General features: G+C 34.4%; 2 protein-coding genes and 1 pseudogene across 2 annotated transcripts; all 3 read right to left on the bottom strand.

Annotated features, from left to right (window-relative positions):
• Positions 1 to 2,953: 2,953 nt before the first annotated feature.
• On the bottom strand, positions 2,954 to 4,517 carry LOC130495613 (protein LAZY 1-like; annotated as a pseudogene).
• A 7,563-nt stretch (positions 4,518 to 12,080) lies between these two features.
• On the bottom strand, positions 12,081 to 13,330 carry LOC108807207 (uncharacterized). The gene has a single exon (XM_018579462.2). It carries the CDS (start codon positions 12,701 to 12,703, stop codon positions 12,479 to 12,481), a length of 225 nt encoding a protein of 74 aa, XP_018434964.1. The 5' UTR covers positions 12,704 to 13,330; the 3' UTR covers positions 12,081 to 12,478.
• Positions 13,331 to 13,370: 40 nt separating this feature from the next.
• On the bottom strand, positions 13,371 to 15,223 carry LOC108807206 (protein LAZY 1). Its single transcript, XM_018579461.2, has 5 exons — positions 14,954 to 15,223; positions 14,811 to 14,871; positions 14,060 to 14,664; positions 13,781 to 13,967; positions 13,371 to 13,680 (listed from the first exon to the last, which is right to left on the bottom strand). The coding sequence occupies exons 1-5, from the start codon at positions 14,984 to 14,986 to the stop codon at positions 13,661 to 13,663; spliced, it is 906 nt and encodes a 301-aa protein (XP_018434963.1). The 5' UTR covers positions 14,987 to 15,223; the 3' UTR covers positions 13,371 to 13,660.
• Positions 15,224 to 27,358: the final 12,135 nt, after the last annotated feature.

Raw genomic sequence — 27,358 nt, 5'->3', positions numbered from 1 at the left:
TCCTCATCAACTTCACATCGCGGCTTACTCTTATTTTCTTGGTGCTTGGATTGTATTACGGGTAAGCTTTCGATCCGGGTTCAATACCTAGATGAACAAGGCATTGTGATCTATCGTCGAGCTTCCTTAGTAGTACTGAATCGATCTTCGCGTAAGCTAAGCAACCAAAAACTCTGTATATGTCCGATACTTGGCTTTCTTCCCTTTAGACATTCATAAGGAGTTTGATTTTTCAAAGCTCTAGTAGGAACCCGGTTGATCAAGTACGTTGCGTGTCGAACTGCTTCACCCCACATATAGTTGGGTACTTTCATAGCTTTCAACATACTTCTCGTCATCTCCATTAAAGTTCGGTTTCTCCTCTCAACAACACCGTTTTGTTGAGGGGTGTATGGTGCTGTTAAGTGTCTTCTGATGCCATTGTCACTGCAAAACTGAGAGAAGTCTCTTGAAGTAAACTCCCCTCCCCGGTCTGTTCTGAGTGTTATAATAGCTTTGTTTACTTCTTTCTCTACGAGTGCTTTGAAGTCTTAAATTTCTCAAAAGCTTCTCCTTTCTCTTTGAGTAATATAGACCACATGAATCTCGTGTTGTCATCTATAATGACAAATATATATCTGTTTTGCCCCAAGGTAGCTGGAGTGATTGGCCCACAGAGATCGGCGTGTAACAACTCTAAGACTTGCTTTGATCTGTACTGAGTTGCAGAGGGAAAGCTGTGTCTTGTCTGTTTACCAACGAGACAAGAATCACACAACTGTTTTACTTCGCTGATATCTGGTAAGCCTAAAACCATCTCCTGTGTTGCCATACTTCGTATCGTCTTGAAGCTAATATGTCCGAGACGAGCGTGCCATCTCCACGGTTCTTCACTTATCTTTGAGAGAAGACAAGTAGGTTTACCTACTTTGAGAGATATCTTGTAGAGTCGATTAGCTGATCTTAGTACTTTCACTAATAGTCTCCCGTTTGGATCTCTTAAAGTCAAGTAATTGTCCTTCATCCTTACATCGCAACCTTGTTCAGTGGCTTGACCGAGACTGAGTATGTTACTTCTTAGGTCTGGTATGTAGTATACATCCGTAAGAAGCTTCTGTTCTCTTGTCTTTGCTTCAAAGAGAATTGATCCTTTACCTTCTATCTTCACACATGAACCGTCTCCAAACTTTACTTTGCCTTTTATATTTTCGTTGAGTTCTGAGAAGTAGGACTTCTCTCCTGTCATATGATTGCTAGCTCCGTTGTCAAGGAACCAACTCTTATCATCAGTCTTGCTTGGTTCAAGTGTTTTAGGCATTACCTTTTCTTCATTCAGATACACTAGTTCGTGTAAGTAAAGTGCTACTTCTGCTGCTTCTGTCTCAGTCTTGTTAAGCTCCTGATCATCCTTCTTCTCGGTGCAAACAGATGCGAAGTGACCTTTCTTATGACAGTTAAAACATTCAATCTGTGAGTAGTCTCTTTTCTCCTTTTTCTCGTATGAGTTGCTGCTTCTGCCTCGCCTCTTCCTCTTCCTTCTCTGCCACGACCTCTGTTTCCTCCTCGTCCTCTCCCTCTGTTTCCATGATCAGAGTAGAGAAGATTCCCTTGCTCTTCAATCTTTTCTGTTTTCATTCGCTCTTTTCCTCGGCAACGCTCTTCAAACGCCTTGAGACGTCCTACTACATCTTCAAATCTTGTTTTATTTAGGTCAAGAACTTGTTCGAGGGTTGCAGAGATCTGTAGAAACTTGTCTGGCAGACAAGAAAGAAACTTCTTTACAAGTTTTGGTTCTTCCATCGTATGACCTAAAGAAGCCGCTGTTCCTACATATTCCGACATCCTTCCTGAGAATGAGTCTATCGATTCATTATCTTTCATCATTAGACGATCAAAGTCAATCATCAATGTGTGCAACCGAGCTTCAATAACACGATCAGCACCAAGATTTAATGCTTTTAATGCTTCCCATATCTCTTTAGGAGATTCATGATCTCCAACTTGTAGGATAAGGTTTCCGGAATTCCTTGGAATATCATGACAGTAGCTAGGTCGTTTCTCTTCTGATCCTTTGAACCTGGTTCAATGGTTTCCCATACATCATGAAACCTTAACAACACCTTCATGCGCATAGTCCATACTGCATAGTTTGTTGTCGTGAGCATCGGTGTTTTCACCGAAGGCGGTACAGCGGGCATGTTTCCCTGCGGTTTGACGTCTTTATCGTCTTTGTCTCCCATCGATCTTTGTCAAAGACAATAACCTGGTTTGCTCTGATACCAAATATAGTGAATATGAACACAAGTTAATAAAACGTTCTCTTTGTTTTATTAATCTTCCTTTGCTTTCTTACACTTTTCTTTCTTGAGATCTTCTTACACTTTTGATCTCTATATATAGGTAATAGAAACTACTTGACTTATCCTATTACAATTGAATCTAGGAATCTTTATCTTTATCCTAAACCTATTAGTTATTCATCTTTACTTTAGAATAACTTGTTTCCTAAGTTATCTCTTGAAGCTTATCCAACATCTACTTGATAGTTTTCTTAGTGGTCTGGGTTTCCTTTTTGTTTGTTTCAATATTGATCAGTAACACTGGACCTGATTTTCTGTTAACCAATTGAATCTGGTCAAAGAAGTATCATGTTTAGTACCTCTATTTCTTCTCTATTTTTAATTAGTAGCCTCATGGAGTTCTAGATGTTTACATATTCTTAGCTTATATTATGAGGTGCATGAATGGTGTTTGAATGCAAGCTCAAGAGTCAAAGAGTCGTATATGAAACACATTTTGTGAGCAGTTACTCGTTTGGAGCAGAGATGTGGCTCTTGTGAGCGGTTAACAGTTGTGGCTAAACTCACTACTGCGAATGTGCTTAAATTTTTGGTACTATACTTCTATAAAAATAGAAGTTTCTTATTCATTACCTTAAACTATAATACACAACCTTTTGATTACACATTACTAGACAATGATTTTGTAGACATGCGTCTTTTTTTTGTTACACTGTAGATATGCGTCTATAGTTATATATATATTCATATTATTTTTGGAATAACTACGAAATTCTGAATCCGAAGACTCGTACATTTGATTACACATTACTAGACAACGATTTTGGTAGTATGTATATATGTTTGATAGGAGAGAATTTCGCTTGGAACATCAGTGGAGGTTTGTTGCAATGTATTGCATCTTCACAGTTCCAGAACATGATCTGCAAAAACAAGCACACAATATGAAAACTCTTGAGAGAGAATAACATGACTAGTATTATTCTGTGTGTTGTTCTTCATAACATCTCGACTTACACTCTGCATCAGTCTTGATCCAGTTTTCCTTTTTCTTGTTCACTTTAGAGATGGAACCTGGAACGAGAAACCTTCCATTAAGGCTTGGTACCTTGAGATTGCAGCCGTTGATGCAGCTTCTTCTGTCATCTATCTTGCTATCGTTTCTTTCAGGTGTACACATGACAGGATGGACTTTACTTTGGAAGATTTGAACACTCTATAACCAAAACCTCATTAAGTTTCAGAATTTATCAACCAATCTCTTTGGATAAGATTTGAAAACGCTTAAAGCTAAAACGACTCAAACCTTTCTTATATCTTTCTTCATGTGCATGGAATAATCATCATCATCTTCGTCATCATCATTTCTCGTCTTTGAAGGAGAGCCGTGGAACTTTTTAAATATCCTTTTAATCAAATCTCTTGTGCCATGTTTCTCCGTTGAGTTACACTCTCTTTCTACTTCCTTTCTTCTCTTGAAGACGCTTTTAAGTAAGCCCTTTATCTTCTTTACTTCATTGATTCTCTTCGTAGGCTCAGTAGATAATGGAACGATACTATGACCTTGCGCGGGACATGCATCAGATTCTGCCTTCGATCTCTCTACTTGTTTACTGCTACTATCCTCAGGATATTCCTCAAGAAACTTGTCTAGTTTCTCAGTAACGAGCTTTGCCATCTCTTCCTTTGCTCCGGTTACATCGTCTTCTACAACGGAAGCTGTGAATTTTGGTGTTTCAGGATCTCTACCAAGCGTCCCGATGGCAAGAAAGCCGCTGAACCCGCCTTCGTCAAACCAAAGTTCCTCACCAGTTTTCTGTGAGTTGGGTCATGATGAGATTGTCTGGAGAAGGAGAATGAGTTTGTTCGGATGTCTTGGACTTCAGAGGACACCTGAGTTCTTAGACAACAGAAACTACCTGAAAGATAGCTTGACTTTATAAGTAACCAAAAACATATGTGTTAACATTATGAAGATGAAGATTAGGTTATTTGAAAGGTTTCATGGGAGATATAAGTTTTTTTTTAAATATGAGTTAATATATAGACTATAATAATTTTTGGGTCTAATATATTTATAAATTATAAACCTTTGAACTCCTTCGATGGATCAAAGGTACTTCGGTTTATAGTACGCATCCAGCCTATCAGCTGCAAGAGATAAGATTAAGTAAATTAAAAGCTCATTAATTAACAAAAAGAAAATAATTGATTAGCCTAATTGGTACTCACCTTCATGTTGTCCTCGCTCTTCTTTATTTTTCTTAAGTTTTCGTTAGGGTTGTTTATCATATACTTATAGGCATAGATATAACTAGGTCAAGTTTTGAGCTAGAAGTATCGGAGGCCGTGGCATGATTAAAGGAGACCCATTTGGGGTTCTTATAAAATGATTTCACTTTTCTGCTAAGAGATGTTTTTTAGACCATAATTAACTTTATTCTTTTAACTGGGGATTTAGTTTCGGATAAGAGACGGTTCTTATTTTACTTTAGATTTTAACTAAAAAACGAAAAAAACTGTTTTTTAAATAAGAGATAAAAAATATCTCTTATCCGAAAAATGTAAAAAAAAAAGTATCAAATCATGAGATTGAGATTAATCATTCTCTTATATTTTTTATTTATGAGACGTTTCTTAATTTTTCTTAATTAAAAACTAAAAACGTATATATTATATTATACTAAAAATCCCACCCTAAGAAAATCTCATTGATCATGGTCTGATTGAGCTTAGAACAGTGTATGAGTTATGTTGTTATTGTCTGTACTCTCATGTCGTAATGCGTTGGGATTGGGGAATCTTAATTATTTTAACCGACACAACTCCAACCAAGCGTACATGAGTATCATAGTCTTCATAGATGACTTGAGCATCTATAAAGGAGTTAAGGACCATAACAATGATTGTGTTATTTGAATCCGTTGGAGTATTTTAGCAAAAAAAGAAAATCCGTAGGAGTTTCTTTACGTGGGGAACGTCTGAAATGTATTAAAGCACGTAAGATGGGACGTTACAGAGATAAAGGAAAGGTTGCTTTCAAACTAAAAGGTACTGTTAATAAGAAAGTCTCTGGCCAGGTAGAGACTACAGAGAGTCTCCCACTTCGTCTCTCTTTTGTTCGGACATGTATGTGAACTTTCTCTCAGAGCATCATTATCAGAGCATCATTATCGTTGGTTCTTAGCCTTGGTCCTTAGTAATTTTGGGCTAAAAAAAAAAGAAAAAAGGCTTAATTAACTAAGAACCATCGAAGAAAGTCCTTTGTTTGGATCTGTTTTGGGCTGGTCTTTGGGACAGGTGGAAGGATGAGATTGGACAGAGCACGTGTCATTGTTTCTCTCTCTCCTTCCCGTCGTCTCCTTCCTCTCCTTCTCTTCGTCTTCTCCTTCTCTACTTCTCTGGACAGAGCAGGTGGAAGATACATTAATGTTATCCCTGCAATAAGGATGCTCGTAGTCGACGTCCTTAGTTTCAGTGAAGCTAACCGAAGAGGAGAAGGAGAAGCGCAATTCTCGTGCTGAGAGGTTAGATTAGGGTTACGAAAGGTGGTGGTGGTGCAGTCGTACGCGAGGATCTTTTTCAGGATCTCGGTGGCAACAAGGGAGATTTATCCACGTGATGTGACGACGGCGGAGTTAAGGGAAGCGGAAAGTGTTTTGATTAATCATATGACGGGGAAGGAGAGTATAGGCTTAAAGCGATTGGTGATGCCGGGCCTGTGATTGATGCTGGTGGTATCATTGCGTATGCGAGGAAAGCTGGGATGATTCCTTCTGCAGCTGCTTGATTGATTTTCTCCTGCCAGGTATGAGAGATGAAGATTGCTAATTTGTGGAATGTGATTGAATGGTATAGTACTCTTGGGAGCTTGATGATGATGCAAAAACATAGTGTTTATCCCTTTTCTTGTTGAGATAACAAAGTGGTAAAGATTCTAGTGTAATTAGGCTCTGTTAGAAGAACTGTGTGATCGTCATCTTTAATCATGTTCTCTGTTATGTAGTGAAAACTGGTGTACGAGAGATGAGCTTGAGTAGATTGATGCACGTGAAGTCTTGTTTTGACTCCTTCCTTTTCAGGAATGTGAAGACCGTTTAATATCTTTGTTAATCGGGTTCTACCTGTTCTTCACAAAAGGCATGTAAGAGGGAGTGTGGTGGTTGTGGGTCTGTGGTGAGGAGGAGAGAGATGAAGATATTGCGCTCGTTGTGCCTCCTGTTTTCAGCTTCTGTACAAAGATATTATGTTTCATCACTTCATGTCATGATCATCTTATTGCTATGTCTAGGGATTTTATAGTTCTTTAGTTGAGCAGCTTTCATGAAAGTGATAATCTATAAGAACTTGATCACCAGAAAGTTAGATTCGAGACTTAGTTGAGCTTTAGAGTTTATTGATATAGCTGCACATGTAATGTAACCAGGTACTCGATGCAAAAGAGCAGATAGAAGCAAGGGACATGTACTGGGAAGCTGTGAGTATTGTTTCTGTTTCAAGTTCTTATGCTTGTTCTCTATCTGTTTCATACTTCATGTGCGTGTGCTTTGTTGTTCTGTTTTATGTTTCATGTTTCAAGTTGTAATGCTTGTTATGTACTTCAAATGATTTTTTACTAAGATATAACATAAAAGTTTCTACCAATAATCTACATATTTGCTTGTATTTCTTAATATTGTCTCTTAATCAAAAAATAATAATAAAAAATGCTAAGAGACAACAATTTTGTCCCTGCAATAATGTTGCTCTCACAAACCACCAGGCAAGGGCGGACCCATATGATAGAAGATGTCAGCTGACCCTCATTAACCTGATAATTTTTTTTTAACTTTATAGTAATAGTAATTAAGAAAATATGAATGACACGTTTTATTTTGTTGTTCACACCCATCAATTTTTCCATTTACTTGAAACAAAATGTCATGTTTGGTTATTCTTTAATAGTACTAACTAGATTTTGATATTTGGATTATAAACAAATTTGATATGAATTCATATTTTAGGATTTTGTATATTATTATGTTATAAAGTCATACTATATCAAATAAGGATTTTTTAAAAATTATATAAATTTCAAATTAATTTATTTAAAATTTTATATGTACACTTTTATAAAACTCTTTATTAGGCTTATGCATTTAATCCGGACCCAAAAACTGAACTGAAATCAACACGAAAATATAGGTTCGAGTTTTAGATATATCAAAATACCTATTGAGATTTTTTGGACCCGTGAATTTCTGTTCGAGTTCGGGTATCGAAAGTACCCTAAATGTTATATATATAATGTATATTTAGGTATTTCAGATATGTTGTTAGTATTACAATTTTTTTGAGTTTCAGATTTGAATTTTTGGTTATAGTTTTGGGTTTCGATAAAATTTCAAAATTGTTAAATTATATTTTGGGTGATATAATCAATTTTATAATTAATGTGTAATGTTAGAGGTCTATATTGAGTATAAATTATGGTGTATAATAATATTGCATAACAACCATAATGTTAAGTGATAAAATATTTTAGAAAAGAAGTGTATCACATGAAATAAAGAGTAAAAATATGATTCATTAAAAATATTTAAAATTTTGCATAGTTAGAAAATAATAAATAATTATACACTAGACCAATAAAAGTTTTATAGTAGATTTTTAGAATAATATTTCTAATAGCATAGATGCAGGTACATAAATTAATATATGGTTATGATCCGTTATAATTTTGTTTTGGTTATGTATCAGTGGTCAATTAAAACTAGAATGAAGACACTATAATTCTCTTGAAATTGTAATGTAGACAAAATAAAGCTAATAGTAATACTATCAACGAATATGTATGTAGTTGTCCTAGATGTATAATATGATATTCTAAGGATTTTAATTAGGGTTTAAGGATATTAATGATATACGAAATCAGAATGTACATATGTAATTATTAGGAAATATATAGGAAGATTATTCAGGTGGTCTAGAAATATTAACGAATAGATGCAACAACCTTTTACAGTAGATCTTCTTAGAATAATTTTTTTAATAATATAAATATTTTATGGCAGATATTTTATTAATGGTGCGAGAGAAAAAAACATATGGGGAATTGTATTTTCAATTTTTTTTGTTAAAACATATTTTCATTTTTTTGGTAAAACATATATATATATTATATCAGGAATGATTGGTAACTAGTGATAAAAAGCTTAAAATTGCTAAAAAAATGTTTTGCTAAGAGCTAAATTTGGTAAATGTTTTTGCTAAAAGAATTTTGTTTTTGCTAAAATGGTACATTATAAAATATAAATGTACAAGGGTTACAATCAGGTAATCAATTAGTCTAAAAAACTAATGACAAACAGCTGCTGTTGTATATTAAAAGCTCACATCCCTAGTTTTTAGACTAATTCATATATGATATATTTTTAAAATATAAAAAACCGGTAAAAAAAATTTATAAGTCCGCTCTACCACCACTTCTGCGATCGCACGACATGACATGACACAACACAGTTGTATCTATTATCATTCATGTCTATTTATACTGTTCATTCTTGCATGCTTTTTCCCCTCAAACGGAAAGTGATGTAAATCTTCAAAAAGAGATGATGTGTTTCTATCTCGAGCAAGCAATAGAAGTCTCTAGCTCTTCGAGAGAGTCCAATTTGCGACCGGGTTTTTTGTCCTGGCCCTTTCACTTCACCCAGTCACTGGCTATAATTTTTATTTAGACAAAACAATTTGTGTGCAAGTGGCTTAAAGTTTATGTATAAATTTCAGTGGGAAAGTGATAGATATAAAATAATCCACTAGTGAATGGATCAACCTGTGGTGGATCTACATAAATTATTAATTTAGGGAATAGTTAAATGTATGCTAACATTTCTTGCTTTTGTCATGGACCTTAGTTGAATGGTAACTGGATAGATTTGGGTCCCCAATACGTTTTTAAACACGAAATTAAATCATATTATTTTTGGACACTTACTTAGATCACTGCTTAAGAAGAGACTAAACTCTATCTCTCTATATATAAACAATGGGATACTTTCAAGTTAATAAAAAAAACATTTCTTGTTTATTTATACCAGACCCGATCCTAAATAATTGGTCCGGAAATCCAAAACATTGTAAAGATAATATAAAATTGGTGAAAAAGCAAATCTCTTACCTCTCCTAGCATTTTGCTAGTCATTTATCAACTAAGCAAGAATAGTTTTTTTGTAAAATTATCGGCCGAATATTTACTTATTCTAAACAAAGGCCGGAAGCACATGCTTTCATGGCTTCCCCTCGGGACCGCTACTGATTAATACTTTTGTAACAGAAGCCTAACTAAACCTTGACTAACTTTCATTATCATTTAAGGCATTACCATTGCCAAACATGTTGAAACTGAACAATGAAAAACATGCTGAAACTGCACTGGAATGGTTAGAACTATCTGATAATCTAATATCATGATATATTTCTCAAAAATTACTGGACTACAGTGAATTGGTTACAGCGTAAATATATAGATCTCACGTTTTTCTAAAAGGGAAACAAGAGAGATAAACAACTCCGTTCAGCTTTCATTCATCAGTTTCTGAAGGGATTAGATAAAAGTATCCATTATGATGTCATAAGGTATCTTTATTATTGGACAAGGAAACAAGAAGCAAGTATACAACGTTGTATCTGTGGTGTCCGAAAGTAAACAAAAGAAAGAGCTATTTCAATGCAGGTGTTTAAGATCTTTATTCTTCTTATATATATCTTTCTGATCGATACATATGCATGGGGATTGATTTGTTCCGTACACTAAATTATCATCGCACTGTTTGACATGCGAAAACCGACAATTGACATTTATAATCAGAAATGTGCGTAGTAGATTTTGTCCAATCTTTATCTTGTATCTACATTATTAAAATTAATAAACATTTTGTACTGTTTGAAAACATAGATAACAAAATAAGTATTTCTTTTTATTTACACATTCAGTCACTGTATTTATAATAAAATAAGTATATTTTATATTTTTTTTTGTTTATAGATCCTGCCACTACATTTAAAATCAATTTAAATTATTTAATTACAATAGTTGTTGTTTTTTTTGTGGTGAAAATAAAAACAAAACTGAAATATATAATATATATTATATAAAAAAAATTAAAAATAAGATTACTTTGTTTAGTTTAGTCAGATATAAAATTTTTGAGAGTTCAATTTTCAAGAAAACAAAATATCAAAAAATTAATAATAATTCATAGAAAACTAATGCAAAAACATAAAAATGTAGTATGTTATTTCATTTTAAAATAAATTAACAAAAAAAAACAACATGTTAATATATGAATGTGAAAATTATATCAAATTACATCAAATTATACATTTTAATATAATATTATATACAAATAAAAAAATTATTATCAACATCTATATTATAAAATAATATATTTTACTATATATGTAAATTGACAAAGCATAAAAATATACATTAGATATTTTTAAAGCCAACGATTTATGAATTTACATTGAACACAAGTTAAATCAAACACCGCCCGCTTGAAAGCGCAAATCAAATTATAGTTTTTTTTTTTTTACATTTTTCGTAGTTGTAACTTAGCAAGTTTTGGGCACCACCAAGACTTATGATCGCGGATTGTGCAACACGTTCTCAATCACTTCGCTTGATCGTAAATACATTAACGTACGTCCACAAATAGACGTATAGAATCGACACAAACATAGGTTTGGATAATAGTGAAAACATATCGTTTATACGTATGCATATTGCTTATATATCATAACACAAGAGTGGAGTTTGATATTTTAAGTAATGCGTTGATATTTTACGAAACTCTCAACGCGTTCCACGTAAAACATCCTCTTGTCGTAGAACTTGGCGTTGATATTTTATGGAACGCGTTTAGCGTTCCACGTATAACATCCTCTCATCGTAGAACTTGATAGTATGGGTTTTGAGTAATTGGAGTTCTTTATATGGAGACTAAACGGTGTGTATCACATTTTGAATTTTCATTTTCATTGGACTAAGTATATAATATAAAACTAGAGATTGATCCCTGCATCCGCGTGGATATTAGTTCTTATATGTTTATGCATCAATATTTAATTTTCATAATTAGTATTAAATATTTTAGATGTATAGTAATATAACTAATTAGTATTATATATTTTAGATGTGTCGTAATTTTTCAATGTACTAGGTATATAAAATGTTATCTCTAGACGTTATTTTATTTAATGTCTTTGGGTCAGTATATTATTCAATATGAAATTATGATTTCAATATATATATATATATATAGTATGAATGTGACGCGATAAATAACTACGATAAATAACTACGATTAGTTTGAAATTAAAAAAATTGACAACTGAGAAAGATAAAATTAGTATTTTGAAAATAGCATGGACCACTATATTATTAATAAATAACTAGACAATAACTTGAAGAACATTTTTCTTGGTTACATTTGACAAACTTTCAACGATTAACAATCCAAACAAATTCAATCCAAAAAATTATGATTTAAGAAATTAATCATCTTGATAATGTACCAATAATTCGAGTTTTATAAATGTAGAAGTCTTATCGAAGTATATAAACATCATACTGCCTTCTTTCATTGGCTATCAGTCAATATTGATTAATATCATTTGAAGTATAGCTTGGATATGTTTTTTTCAAGAAAAAAGAATAGCTTGGATAAGAAAAAAAAAAACCAAACAAAACTGTAGCTTAGAATATTGATAGCATGGCCCGGCTCAAAATTAAACTCGAGCCCAATAAACAAAATAGTATAAAACGAACGTTATACACAAATAAATAATTATTGCGCCATGCTAGTAACAAAAAACCACACAAAACAAATGTGATAAGGGACCAGCGTAAGCAATCATATGTTGCGCACCAGGGACCTTCTTGGCTACAGGATCGGATTCAAAGCCTTTCTATCTACTTAAGGAGTTTGCTCTTTTTTGAGGCCTTACACCTGAATAGAGCGGTCCCAGCTCTGGCGTCCTTGGCAAGTTACTTACTATCGTCTTTCTCTGTTTTGGAGCTTTGGCTCCTTTGTGCACCTTTTGGTTGCAATTTGTTTTTCTCTTCCTTTCTCTCTGGATTTGTTTCATTGCGTTTTTAACGCAAAACATTGAAGTTATATATTTATGAAAAAAAAAACTGTAGCTTAGAGTATTGATTAGAAATGGATGTGAATGTTATAGAAATGGATGTGAACTTGTATAGCAACCACCAAGATAGTGAGAATACAAAAGTATATAACTGCGTGAACCAAAATTGCTATACCGCTCATGTTCCCGAACTCGACCACTCTCGTTCTTGCTGGAATCTGAAACAGTAGTCCTGGTGATAGTAGGAGGAACAGAGACACCGCTACAATCACCGTCCCCCAGTCCGTACTCATGGATGAGTGTTCGAGTGTGTGTATGTATAGACTATAGAGTGTTTGTTTTTGCTGATGAAGATGGAGACAAATGAAGTATTATGTAGAAGGAGATTGACGAGTCTTTTTGGCTTTTCTTGGTGGCTAAGTAGAAGGAATAAGAGGTTAAGATACTAAAGGTTAGTGATAGATATTAAGGAAAGGCATTGTATTCTATATTGGCTTTAGCTTTTTGTGAACTTTGGTGATGGTTCAATCACTTGTTTCTATGCTTTTTGATAGTGTTTGCTTTTTGTTAAAGAAATTGGTATAAAGTAGATTACTACTCTTGAAAGATGATATAAAGATATGTGTCTACTTGATAGTTTTCTTAATGGTCTGGGATGCCTTTTGTTTGTTTCACTAGAGATCAGTAACACTGGACCTGATTTTCTGTTAACCAGTTGACTCTGGTCTAAGAAGTATCATCTTAAGTACCTCTGTTTCTTCTAAATTTTTAGTAGCCCCATGGAGTTCCAGAGGTTTCAATATTCTTAGCTTATGAAGCAAGATCAAGAGTCAAAAAGGGTCGTATATGCTACACATTTTGTGAGAAGTCACTCGTTTGCAGCAAGAGATGTGACTCTCTTGAGCTGTTAACAATTGTAGGTAAACTCACTATTCCAACTTGTCTAAATTATAGTACTATACTTTAATACGAAATGAAGTTTTTTTATTCAATACACTAAACTAGAATACATAACCTTCTGACCACACATTTGAGCCAATGATTTGTAAATATGTGTATATAATTTTATATATATATACATATATTTTTTTTTGAATAACCAGGAAGTTCTGTATCCGAAGAGTCGTACATCTGACTACACACTACTAGACAATTATTTTATAGATACGTGTGTGTATATATATATATATAGGAGAGAACTTTGCTTGGAACATCAACGGAGGTTTGTTGCAATGTGTTGATCCTCACAATCACAGTTCCAGAACATGATCTGCAAAGCAAGCAAACGATATGAAACCTATCAAGAGAGAAGGAAATAAAACCGAATAGTGTTCTTTGGGTTCAGTGTTCTGTATAACTTGTTGACTTACACTCTTCGTCAGTCTTGATCCAATTTTCTGTTTTCTTGTTCACTTTCGAGATGGAACTTGGAACGAGAAACCCTCCATTAAGATTTGGGATCTTGAGATTGCAGCTTCTTCTGTCATCTATCTCGTTACCGTCTCTTTCAGGTGTACGCATAACAGGATGGACTTTACGTTGGAAGATTTGGACACTCTATAACCAAAACCAACCACATTATAAGTTTCAGAATTCTTCCGACCAATCTCTTTGGATATGGAAATTCTTATAGCTAAAAACACTCAAACCTTTCTTATATCTTTCTTCGTGTGCATGGAATTATCATCATCATTTCTCGTCTTTGAAGGAGAACCGTGGAACTTTTTAAATATCCTTTTAATCAAATCTCTTGTTCCATGTTTCTCCATTGAGTTACACTCTCTTTCTAATGCCTTTCTTCTCTTGAAGAGGCTTTTAAGTAAACCCTTTACCTTCTTCACTTTGCTTCTCTTCGTAGCCTCAGTTGATGATTGAAAGAGATCATAAACTTGTGAAGGACATGCATCTGAATCTATAAATCCTTCTGCCTTGGATCTCTCTACTTCTTTACTGCTATTATCCTCAGGATATTCCTCAAGAAACTTGTCTAGTTTCTCAGTAACGAGCTTTGCCATCTCTTCCTTTGCTCCGGTTACATCATCTTCCGCAGTGGAAGCTATGAATTTTGGTGTTTCAGGATCTCTACCGAGCGTCCCTATCGCCAGAAAGCCGCTGAACCCGCCTTCGTCAGACCAAAGTTCCTCACCAGTTTTCAGTGGAGTCGGGTCTTGAGATTGTCTGGAGAAGGAGAATGAGTTTGTTCGGATGTCTTGGACTTCATGGGACACCTGAGCTCTTAGACAACAGAAACTACCTGAAAGACAGCTTGACTTTATAAGTAAACCATTAACATATATGTGTAATTGTATGAAGATGAAGATTAGGTTATTTGAAAGGTTTCATGGGAGATATAAGTTTTTTTCAAAAAATATAAGTTATGTACTTTTGTAATTATTAAACCTTTGAACTCCTTTGATGGATCGAAGCCACTTCGGTTTATAGTTCGCATCCAACTTAGCAGCTGGAAAGAGATTATATTAAGTAAATTAAAAGCTCATTAATTATCAAAAAGAAAATAATTGATTATACTAATTAGTACTCACCTTCATGTTGTCCTCGCTTCTTTTTATTTTCATCTAGTTTTCGTTAGGGCTTGTTTACCATATATAGGCGTAGATATAATTAGGTCAAGTTTTGAGCTAGAGGATCCCAGGTTTGTGATTGAGCTTAGAACAGTGTATGAGTTATGTTGTTATTGTCCGTACTCTCATGTCGTAATGCGTTGGGGCTGGGGATCTTATATTGACCGACACAGCTCCTACTAAGCGTACAATATGAATTGAGCATCGATAAGGACCATAACGATGATTTTGTGATTTGCATTGGTAGGAATTTCTTTACGTGGGAAACGTCTGAAAGGTATTAAAGCACGTAAGATCGATGGGACGTTACAGAAATAAAGGAAAAGTTGTTTTCTAGCTAAAAGGTATTTGTTAATATGAAAGGAAATTATGACACGACATAACTCGTAACTATGGAGTTATCATTCATGTCTTTGTGTACTGTTCATTCTTGCATGCTTTTTTCCTTCAAAAGGAAACTAAAGTGATGTAAATCGTCAAAAGGAGATGTCGTATGGTCCATCTTAAAGTGAAAGGCGTGCAATCAAGCGATAGAAGTCTCTCGAGAGACTCCCACTTGCGACCGGATTTTGTCCTGGGCCTCCAGAGTCCAGGCTCTGCCACTTCACTGACCATTGGCTCGATTCTCTTAATAAAGATTTGTATGCAAATGGCTTAAGCAATATGTGTAAATATTCAAGGAAAAGTGATAGATATGGTTTTTGTCATGGATGTAAATATCATTAATCAAAATGAAGGTTTGGTATAAGATGAACTTGTAACCCAATCTACTACAAAACCATATTGTGAACGAAAGTCCCAAAAAAGCTAAAATGAAACTCTTAGACACATATATTAAATCTTTTTTTTTTTGAAAACTTATTTTATCTAAAATTGTTCTCTAGAAACCTAACTTATTAAAGCTAAAAGAAGATCGTTGACAAAAATCCAGTTGATAAATCGGACCTTAACCCACCGGAGAAACCTGTAGATGAGGAAAGAGCCAAAAGAAAATGAGAGATCCAGGGCTAAGCCCGAAGGAGGTATGAGCAAATGATTCACGGAGCCGGATGGCACACTAACCCTGGACCACGAAGATACTCTCCACTTGGACAAATGGATCGACTTGTGGTGGATCTACTGAAATGGTTAATCTAGGTTATAGTTAACTGAGGCCTAACTAAAACTTTATCATTTCATTTGCCATGCCCAACCATGAAACACATATTTAAACTTCTCTGGAATGATTAAACTCTAATAATCCAAATCTCATGATAAGTTGTATTGTTCTTTCAGAAACTAATGGAGTACAATGAAATGTTTTCACGATATATGTATGCATATCGTTAGAAGTGAAACAAACGAGAAGGATCGGTTCAATTTTCATTCAGTTTCTGAAGGGAAAAGATAAGATCTCCGTAGTGATATTATAAGGTATCTTTATTATTGAACAAGGAAACAAGAAGGAAATTTACAACGTAGAACTTGTGGTGTCCCAAAGTAAACAAAAGAAGAAAGAGCTATTTCAATCTAAGCTTTTTAAGATGTTTCTTCTTCTTAATTACATATATCTTTCTGATCGATACACATGCATGTAGATTGTTTTGTTCCGTACACTCAATTATCATCTCAGTGTTGCACATGCGAAACCGACAAATGACATATATAATCAGAAATGTGCGTCGTAGATTTCTTCTTGGTGCAATCTTTATCTTGTATTACTATTTTTTTTAACATTTCTTGTACTTGTAACTTGCAAGTTTTGGGCACCACCACCACGACTTGTGATCGCGGATTGCGCTACACCTTCTCAATCACTTCGCTTGATCGTAAATAAATTAACGTACGTCCACAACCAGACGTATAGAATCGACACAAACATATGTTTGGATGGATGTGAAAACATATCGGTTATACGCATGCATATTGCTCATATATCATAACACAAGAGTGGAGTTAGATATTTTAAGTAACGCGTTGATATTTTATGAAACGCTCAACGCGTTCCACGTTGAACATCCTCTTGTCGTAGAATTTGATCTTATGGGATAATGGGAGTAATTGGAGTTCTTTTTTTTAACGTTGGCTTAGTAATTGGAGAACTTCATATGGATACTACACGCTTTGTATCACATTTTGAATTTACAGTGGACAGATATATATAAAATATTATCTTCAGATGCTATTTATTTGAAGTATTTTGGTCGGTATATTATTCGATATGAAAATATGATTTCAACATATATAGTATGAATGTGGCACGATAAATAAGTATGATTATGAAATTTTTAAAAAATCACAAATGAGAAAGATAAAAATAGTATTTTGAAAATAGCATGGACCACCATATTATTATTAAATAACTAGACAATAACTTGAAGAACATTTTTCTTGGTTACATTTTACAAACTTTCAACAAATATCCAACAAATCCAAACAGATTCAATCCAACTTATGATTTAAGAAAGTAGTCATCTTGATACTTAAACCAATATTTAGCGTTTTTTCAGAAAAAAGTTTTGTTAAGTTGTTGAGAATTGCCTAAGTGTCATAAAGACTCTTGCTCACACCGAAGGTTTCAGCGAAGACCGTTAATCAGAAAGAATCACGCGGAGCTCACGTGGTCATTTAACGGTATAGAAGGACACTGGAGTAATTAACCAGTCATCTTCTAGTTAGGCTTTTGTCGTCTTCCTCTGTATGGGAAAAGCAGAGTAAAGCAGAGGAGGATAAGGTTAGCGACTCACCGTCAGTGACGAGCTATAAAAGCCAACAGCAGCTGAGACATTAGGGTTAAGAGAGCAAGTAAGAAACACAGAGAGCAGCCGCAAGCTTTAGCGTTGTTGTTCTAAGGGTTAAGTGTAACCGAGCTTTCTAGTGGATTTCCGAGTATACCTCGGCCCAGACGTAACGACCTCACACTAAGGCGTGAACTGGATAAAAACCGTGCGTGTCTTTACTGTTCTTATCAAACACGAACACACGAGTGAACAAACGAGAGAGGTGAGAGTTCAACGAACATACAAACATATCGAGCCTAAAACAGAGCAAAGTTAAAACCTTCTGACTCAACAATTGGTATCAGAGCCAGGTTACTGGCTGGGAAGAAGGAGAAAGGCTGAAACTTTGTAAAACTCAAAGCTTTTTTTGGAAAAGCTTTGCCCTTTATGCACGATATGACCTCGAGGCGTTCGGAGGTAGAGAAGTTCGACGAAGATGGAGACTACGTGCTCTGGAAAGAGAAGTTGTTAGCTCACTTGGAGCTGCTGGGTTTGCTGGAAGGTCTTGAAGACGAAGGAGCCGCCGATGCTGAGATCTCAACATCTGAGAGAGGGGAAGCATCCACTGCTCAAGCTTCTGACAAGACAGAGGAACAGATTCTCAAGGAGAAAACCCTCAAGGAGAAGAAGGGAAAAGCGAGATCTACGATCATCCTAAGCCTGGGAGACCATGTCCTTAGGAAAGTCATAAAAGAGCCCTCAGTAGCCGGGATGCTCAGGATGCTTGACAAGCTGTTCATGGCTAAGTCGTTACCAAACAGAATATACCTCAAGCAGAGGTTATATGGGTACAAGATGTCTGAAGACATGACGATGGAAGAGAACGTAAACGATTTCTTCAAACTGATATCAGATTTGGAGAACGTGAAGGTTACAGTTCCAGATGAAGATCAAGCTATCGTCTTGCTGATGTCACTACCGAAGCAGTTTGATCAGTTAAAGGAAACTTTGAAGTATGGGAAGACAACGTTGGCTCTGGACGAGATTACTGGAGCCATACGATCAAAAAGTCTTGAACTTGAAGCGAATGGTAAAGGCAAGAACAGTTCAGAAGCGTTGCACGTTCAGGAAAGAGGCAGATCAGACAGAAGAGGTAGAAGTTCAGACAGAGGGAAAAGTCAGAACAGATCACAGTCAAGAGGGGATAAGAAAACCTGTTGGATTTGTGGAAAAGATGGTCACTACAAGAAGCAGTGTTTTGTTTAGAAAGAACGAAACAAGAAGTCAAACAGCTCAGAGAAGGGTGAGACATCAAATGTCGTGGAACAAGTCATCGATGCTGCAGGCTTGAATGCAGAAGAAGAATCAAACGCAGTAGTCGATGGAAGAGAGGATGAGTGGATCATGGATACTGGGTGTTCATTTCACATGACCCCACGGAAGGATTGGTTTGTCGAGTTTGATGATTCAAAGACAGGAAGAGTGAAGATGGCGAATCAAACCTATTCTGAGATCAAAGGCATAGGCAGTATAAGGATCCAGAATGATGATAACTCTACAGTCCTCATTTCAAACGTGAGATATGTTCCAAGCATGACACGAAACTTGATCTCTATGGGGACTCTAGAAGATCAAGGGTGTTGGTTTCAGTCCAAAAATGGCGTGCTGAAAGTCACTAAGGGCTGCTTAATGGTACTAAAAGGGAACAAACTCGGAACTCTATACATCCTACAAGGCAAAGTAGTTGCAGGAAGTGCTAATGCCGTAGTAAGCAGCAAGAACGAGTCAAAGTTGTGGCACAGTCGTCTCTGTCACATAAGCAAGAAGAATACTGATTTGTTGATAAAGAAAGGTTGCTTACAAGCAGACAAGATGAAGGGTTTCGAGTTTTGTGAAGATTGTGTATATGGGAAGACTCACAGGGTAAGCTTTGGGACTGCCTTGCACGTCACCAAAGAGAAGCTTGAGTATATACATTCAGACCTTTGGGGAGCACCTTCAGTACCAAACTCCATAGGCAATTGTCAATACTTCATTACGTTCATTGACGATTTCACCAGGAAGGTCTGGATCTACTTCTTAAGAACTAAGGATGAAGCTTTCAGAACCTTTGTTGAATGGAAGATTATGGTGGAGAATCAATCGAATAAGAAAGTAAAGAAGTTGAGAACTGACAATGGACTTGAGTTCTGCAATCGAGAGTTTGATGGTTTCTGCAAACAGGAAGGAGTGGTGAGGCATAGAACTTGTGCTTACTCCCCACAGCAAAATGGAATTGCAGAACGCATGAACAGAACAATCATGGAGAAGGTTCGAAGTATGTTAAGCGAGTCAGGGCTTGAGAAACGGTTTTGGGCTGAAGCAGCATCAACTGCAGTGTTTGCAATCAACAGAACTCCAGCCTCTGCTATCGGCTTTGAGATACCAGAGAAGGTTTGGACAGGTATACTACCTGATTTAAGCAGTCTGAGGAGTTTTGGATGCATCGCGTACGTACACACCAGTCAAGGTAAGCTCAATCCAAGAGCTAAAAAGGGTGTGTTTCTAGGTTATCCTACATGAATAAAAGGATACAGAGTGTGGCTGATAGATGACAAGAAGGTGGTAATAAGTAAAGATGTTGTGTTTAACGAAGAGGTCATGTACAAAGACTCCAAAGAAGAACAACAAGCTACAAAGAAGACAGCAACAGAACCTGAAGTCACTGTCATAAATACTCCGATAGTGACTACATATAAGGAAGCTGTTAATCAAGGTGGAGCTACTAATCAGGTTAACACCAACAATGAAGGAGTTCCTCCAGTACTGGAACAGAACTCCGAGTCTGAAGATGAACCAGAAGAAGAGTTTCTGCCTCCTAGTCTTGAGGACTATCAGCTGGCAAGAGATAGACAGAGAAGGACAACAAGACCACCAAGGAGATATGACGAGTTAGGAGAACTTGGTTTTGCATATAACTTAACTGAAGATGGTGGAGTACTTGAACCTCAAAGCTACTCAGAAGCGATGCGTGGACCAGAAAGAGACCTTTGGAAAGGATCTACAGATGAAGAGATGGTTTCTCTCAAAAAGAACCATACTTGAGATTTGGTTGATAGACCAAAGAAGAAGAAAGTGATTGGATGCAAGTGGGTATTCAAAAGAAAGGTGGGTATTCCTGGGATCGAAAGAGCAAGACACAAGTCAAGGCTTGTTGCAAAGGGCTACTCTCAAAGAGAAGGCATTGATTTTCAGGAAATATTTTCACCTGTAGTGAAGCATGTTACCATTCGTCTAATGCTTTCAGCAGTGGCTCATTTCAACATGGAACTTGAGCAAATGGATGTCAAGACCGCGTTCTTACATGGGAACCTAGACGAAGAGATATACATGGAACAGCCTGAGGGATATGTGGATGAGAATGCTCCAGAGAAAGTTTGTTTGCTGAGAAAGTCGTTGTATGGTTTGAGACAGTCACCGAGGCAGTGGAACCAGAGATTTGATGAGTTTATGAGGTACACAGGCTACACAAGATGTTTGAAAGACAGCTGCGTCTACTTCAAGATGAACAGAGAAGAAGACATGACTTATCTTCTGCTGTATGTTGATGATATGTTGATCATATCAAAGGACAAGAAGACAGTGAAAGAGCTGAAGGAAAGTCTGAGTTCTACCTTCGAGATGAAAGATCTTGGTCCGGCTAAGAGGATTTTGGGTATGGAAATACAGAGAAACAGGGATCAAGGCATTTTGGAGTTGTCACAGAAAGAGTATCTTCAGAAGATACTGAAATCTTTCAGGATGGAGAACTGTAAACCAGTTAAGACACCGCTAGGAGCACATATGCGGCTTAAGTCTGCTACTGACAAAGAATGGGAACACGAAGCTGATCAGATGAAATCTATTCCCTATGCAAATGCAGTCGGTAGCATAATGTACTCAATGATAAGGTCAAGACCATACCTAGCTTATCCGGTTGGTATGATAAGCAGATTCATGGGTAAGCCGCTTATGTCTCACTGGCAAGCAGTCAAGTGGGTCTTGAGATACATCCAAGGATCTCTAGACACAAAGTTACAGTTCAAGGGAGAAGCAGAGTTTGTGGTAACTGGCTACTGTGACTCGGACTACTCAGCAGATTTGGACAAGAGACGATCCATTACTGGCTATACGTTCACAGTAGGAGGCAACGTAGTGAGCTGGAAGTCTGGACTACAACCAGTGGTGGCCCTTTCAACCACCGAAGCAGAGTACATCGCTCTGACAGAGGCAGCAAAAGAAGCAATCTGGTTGAAAGAACTGATGAACGAGTTAGGGTTCAAGCAAGGAGCAGTGGAGATTCATTGTGATTCACAGAGTGCCATAGCTTTGGCAAAGAATGCTGTCCACCATGAGAGGACGAAGCATATTCAGAGAAGGTTTCATTTCATCAGAGACTCGATAACTGATGGTGAAACAAAGGTGTTGAAGATATCAACAGTTCACAACCCGGCGGACATGCTTACCAAAGTATTGCCGGTGAACAAGTTCCTGAGTGCACTAGAGGCACTTAGGGTTACTAGTAACTGATAAGAGTATCAGGATCCAAGGGGAAATCAAGAACACTAGAAAGGAAGAGAAAGCAAGTTGGCACTACGGCAAGGTGGAGTTTTGTTGAGAATTGCCTAAGTGTCATAAAGACTCTTGCTCACACCGAAGGTTTCAGCGAAGACCGTTAATCAGAAAGAATCACGCGGAGCTCACGTGGTCATTTAACGGTATAGAAGGACACTGGAGTAATTAACCAGTCATCTTCTAGTTAGGCTTTTGTCGTCTTCCTCTGTACGGGAAAAGCAGAGTAAAGCAGAGGAGGATAAGGTTAGCGACTCACCGTCAGTGACGAGCTATAAAAGCCAACAGCAGCTGAGACATTAGGGTTAAGAGAGCAAGTAAGAAACACAGAGAGCAGCCGCAAGCTTTAGCGTTGTTGTTCTAAGGGTTAAGTGTAACCGAGCTTTTTAGTGGATTTCCGAGTATACCTCGGCCCAGACGTAACGACCTCACACTGAGGCGTGAACTGGGTAAAAACCGTGCGTGTCTTTACTGTTCTTATCAAACACAAACACACGAGTGAACAAACGAGAGAGGTGAGAGTTCAACGAACGTACAAACATATCGAGCCTAAAACAGAGCAAAGTTAAAACCTTCTGACTCAACAGAAGTATATAAACACCATACTGTCCTATTCTTTCATTTTTAATTAGTCAATATTCATTCATATAACTTGAAGTATAGCTTGGATAAGAAAAATAAAACAACAACCAAACAAAACAAAACAAAACTGTAGCTTGAAATATTGAAAGCATGGCTCAGCCCAAGATTAAAGCCGAGCCTAATAAACAAAATAATATAAAACTACAGTTATAGAGAGTCTGAACTATCAATACAATTAAAACAACAAACATTTTTTAGACATCCCCTTAGTTTTTCAAATATTTACAGCAATGCTATTACAATTTAATTTTAATAAAAAATTTGAAACAAAATATTGTTAATCAGTAACGATAATTGAGAATATGCCAAAAAAATTCTCATTTACCAAATCTTACTATCCCTATCGTAATTATATTCCTATTAATTAATATATATATACTACCGTCTAAAGACGTGAGCTTCGAATCAAAATGGTAATTATCACTTTGGTAAAATAGGTGGATCTGAGTGGGATGTGGCCTGTGGGGATGATAGGAGAAGCTCTCTTTGAAGTCAGGTTCGATCTCCAATCTCTTTTTCTTAGAATCCCAAAGTTTGTAGCTTACGATGGACTTATCTGAGATCACCAATCTCTATGTGCTGGCATCTTTTGTTTTGATGTTTCTCATGTTTACATATTTGTTTAATCTCTTATTTTGCAGGAAACTGGTAGATTAATCCGCTGTTCATAATTTGTTGGCCTTTTTGTGTGGTGGATTTGAAGACAATTGTGTTAAGATTCGGGAAACAGCTGATTTTATATCTATTAATTGATAAACATTTGAAAAATTGTAACCTCAATTTTGTAATAATTAAAAAAGATCCCAATGCTTAGGTCTCACTCAATTAGATAGTCAATTACATTCAATTGAAAAATAAGTAGGTCCACATTCGATTTTTATATGTTGCTAGATACATTCGTTGGTCAAACTATATGATATGATATGATGATATGATATGATATTTATAATAGAAGCATTTATGATTATTCCGCTAGATATAATTATTATTTTATTTTATTTCTTTAAATAAAACCTACGGAATTACCATAATGACTAATATATATATATATATATATATGATAATTAATGTTTCTAATAAGAAAGATTTGATAACAATTTATATCTCCTCCATCATTTTTTGTTTCATTTTATATTATTAAAATAAACTAAATAATCGAATTAGCTATAAAATTAAAATTTAGATTTTTTCGTATATGTTATATTTTGAATTTTAAAAATGACAATAAATGACTAAAACTATTAAATTATTATGTTAAAAATTAATGATCAATGATTTAACACTTTTATTATAAAAAGATACACATGATTTTAAACCCACATTCGATTTTTATATGTCGCTAGATACATTCGATTTTTATATGTCGCTAGATACATTCTTTGGTCAAACTATATGATATGATATGATATTTACGATAGAAGCATTTATGATTGTTCCGCCAGATATAATTACTATTTTCTTTTCTTTCCTTAAATAAAACTTACGAAGATTTGATAGCAATTTTTGTATCCTAGTTTTTTTTATTTTATATTATTAAAAGATATTAAAAATCACATTAACTATATAATAAAAACATTTAGATTTTTTCTTATATGTTATTTTTTGAATTTTTCCAAACGTTTATAAATTATTAGAAATTTTAATATATCACTTTGAAATTTTGTGATCAATAGCTTAATTTGTTTTGTTATAAGAAGATACAAATAATTATAAAATTGTATTAACATGAATTTTTATTTTATAAATATTCAAATTAAATAATATATATATATTGGATGCATCAATTTTATTCGTTCAGTTGAAAGCTTTCAAAACTATGTGGAAGATTAAAGTCAAAGTAATTCAATTTTGGAAATAATAAAATGATGGTTCTAAAATCATTAAAATAGTTCTCAATGATGTGAAAGTTAAATATTAAAAAATTGTAAAACATGTTATTGTAATAAAAATGACTTATTGACCATATTACAGTTTTTATAGATTTAAACATGGTGATAAAAAATTTAAGTCCAAATTGATCAGACTCATCATAAATTCAAAATAGATTTTAGTATACAATTACAATTACAAATGTTCAGCCGAACATATCTCCTATATACAGTATAACATCTTTAAATTAATAATCAATAAATTAATATACACTAAAAATCTATATAAATTAATATAATTTTATAATCCCAAATTGAGTTTTTGGTTCAATTAGTATATCGATAAATTAATAATCTCTATAAATTAATAAAAATTTATAATTTTGGTGTAGTCCCAAAATTATTAATTTATAGAGGTTTCATTGTATATATATATTAAAGGAGAAACATTTTAAGAAATATATTCACACTATAATGGAATGTGGCAGTCTCACAATTATTTAAGAATGAACATTCACACTCTAATAAATTTTTTCACACTCTACATAAATGTGTTCAAACTATGTATTTTATGTTTTATTTTTAATATAAAATTCACATGTTCCAAAAAATATGAATTTAAAATCCAATTCTACGATAAGATATTAATATATGATAAAAACAATACAAAACCAACTAATATTCAAATTAGAGCTGTTCAATATGCTAAACCGAAGAGTATCGAACCGAACAGAAATAGATAATATGGTTTTGTTTTGGTATATACCGTCGTAACCAAATGGATGTAATTTTATAAAAACCGTAGGATTTGGATATGGTTTGATTTATAACCGATTAAACTGAAACATGTAAATATGTATATATTTATAATGACGCATGAATATCTATTTGTTATATGAGTTGAACCATAATTATAATTTGTAAATCACTTGAATCACTTGAATTATAATTAAGTAACAATTTACTGCAACTGCGGCTTCTTATTTTCTTAGTCTTTCTTTTTCGATATTTTTGCTTTATTTTAACAATAACTAAATTGAAGTAAAGATTATAAATTTGATCAACAATTAGTTGAAATTCTTTACAACTTTTTTTTTATCTTTAAACAAACAAAAATGTGTTCAATCGAAAACATATTAATTTGATGAACACTAAATGTGGAAGAATATAAAAGCTTTTATTTCATGCTTCAGTTTTGTCTTTTATTTTTATTTTCAAAATTTAGAGCTTTGATATTAATTCTAGATTTGATTATTTTATTAGATGATAGAAGCATTTTTTTGTTTTTTATTATTTTAATTAAATATATAACATTTTTTAATAAATGACTTTTTGACAACATGACTCTAAAATTCGTATAATATATAATATGATCTCAAACTAAATAATTATTTTTTGGTATAAAACCGAATAAACTGAAAACCGACGGTATATAAGCCAAATCGAACCAAAGTAAATATGGATTTAGAATAGTAGTTATATTTTACTAACCGAAATACAGTAAAAACCGAACATAACCGAAACCAACCCGATATCCGGATTGAACATTCCTAATCTAAATGAAACCGAACTATTGTTTCATTCTCCAAAACATAATAAAAATAACAACTTCATCCCGCGCAAGGCGCGGATCTTATCCTAGTACTCATTATACTTAAATCATGCCTACATTAATATGCAGTGATTCTCCATTCCAAATATGAAAGGATTTTCTAGCATATGGGTTAAAATTCCGAGTATATTAATTAAAATTATATAGAATATATTAAAAAAAATATTTTAAAACATAATTAAAAACTAAAAAGCAGAGTAAAAATTGTCTATTAATTCAATCAGTGGTTCAACTGGTAATTGTGTTTTGGGTTTTATTGGATTTTTTAAATTTTAGATGTTTCATTAAACCCAAACCGAATATATCTTGAGTCGCCGGATTTTAAATTTTAGATGTTTTATTAAACCCGAACCGAATATACCTTGAGTCGCCGGGTTTACCGGTTCAACCGTGAGGATGAATTGGGTTTCAAAACACTGCATAAATAAAAGGAATGTTATATCCATATACTACTCAAAGTCAAAGACATGATACTAGCTAGAATGAATCAGGTATCGTAAAGAACAACAAAAACTTCCAAACAAAATAAAATAAAATGTTTCTGAACCAATTAAACCTAGCTAGAAGCCTAGAAGGGGAGAAGAATACAGAAACAAACATCGATACAATTAAAACAGCAGCCATTTTTCAGAATTCCCCTTAAATTTTGAAAATATTTACAAATGAATGCGATTATCTATTAATTATTAAATATTTTTAAGAAAATATTTGTTATGTTCCACGATTTCTGGAAGTTTAACAAATTGAATTTACTAATTTTATTATCAATACAATTAGCAGACATTTAACAAAACAAATATACGACTTGATCAATCAATTATTTATTATTTTCACCACAAACTAAGCTAACATTTACATATTTTTTTTCTTTTCCCTGTAAGCCCTTAGACATTTATATGATGTTCATTTTATTCTATATCCACTAAATAAAATTTAAATTATTTTTTACTCGACG

Source organism: Raphanus sativus, chromosome 6 (assembly GCF_000801105.2).
Source record: "Raphanus sativus cultivar WK10039 chromosome 6, ASM80110v3, whole genome shotgun sequence".
Taxonomy (NCBI): Eukaryota; Viridiplantae; Streptophyta; class Magnoliopsida; order Brassicales; family Brassicaceae; genus Raphanus; species Raphanus sativus.
The sequence above is the reverse complement of the archived record's forward strand: the minus strand, read 5'-3'. Positions and strand labels throughout refer to the sequence as shown.

What these genes read in the sequence shown, in the direction of transcription:
- LOC108807206 (XM_018579461.2), bottom strand. Translation starts at nt 14,986, where the DNA reads ATGAAAATAAAAAGAAGCGAGGACAACATGAAG. An exon ending in GAAGCGAGGACAACATGAAG is followed by an intron (nt 14,872 to 14,953) that starts GTGAGTACTAAT and finishes ATCTCTTTCCAG; the next exon opens with CTGCTAAGTTGGATGCGAAC. An exon ending in GATCAAGACTGACGAAGAGT is followed by an intron (nt 13,681 to 13,780) that starts GTAAGTCAACAA and finishes CTTGCTTTGCAG; the next exon opens with ATCATGTTCTGGAACTGTGA.
- LOC108807207 (XM_018579462.2), bottom strand. Translation starts at nt 12,703, where the DNA reads ATGAGTACGGACTGGGGGACGGTGATTGTAGCGGTGTCTCTGTTCCTC.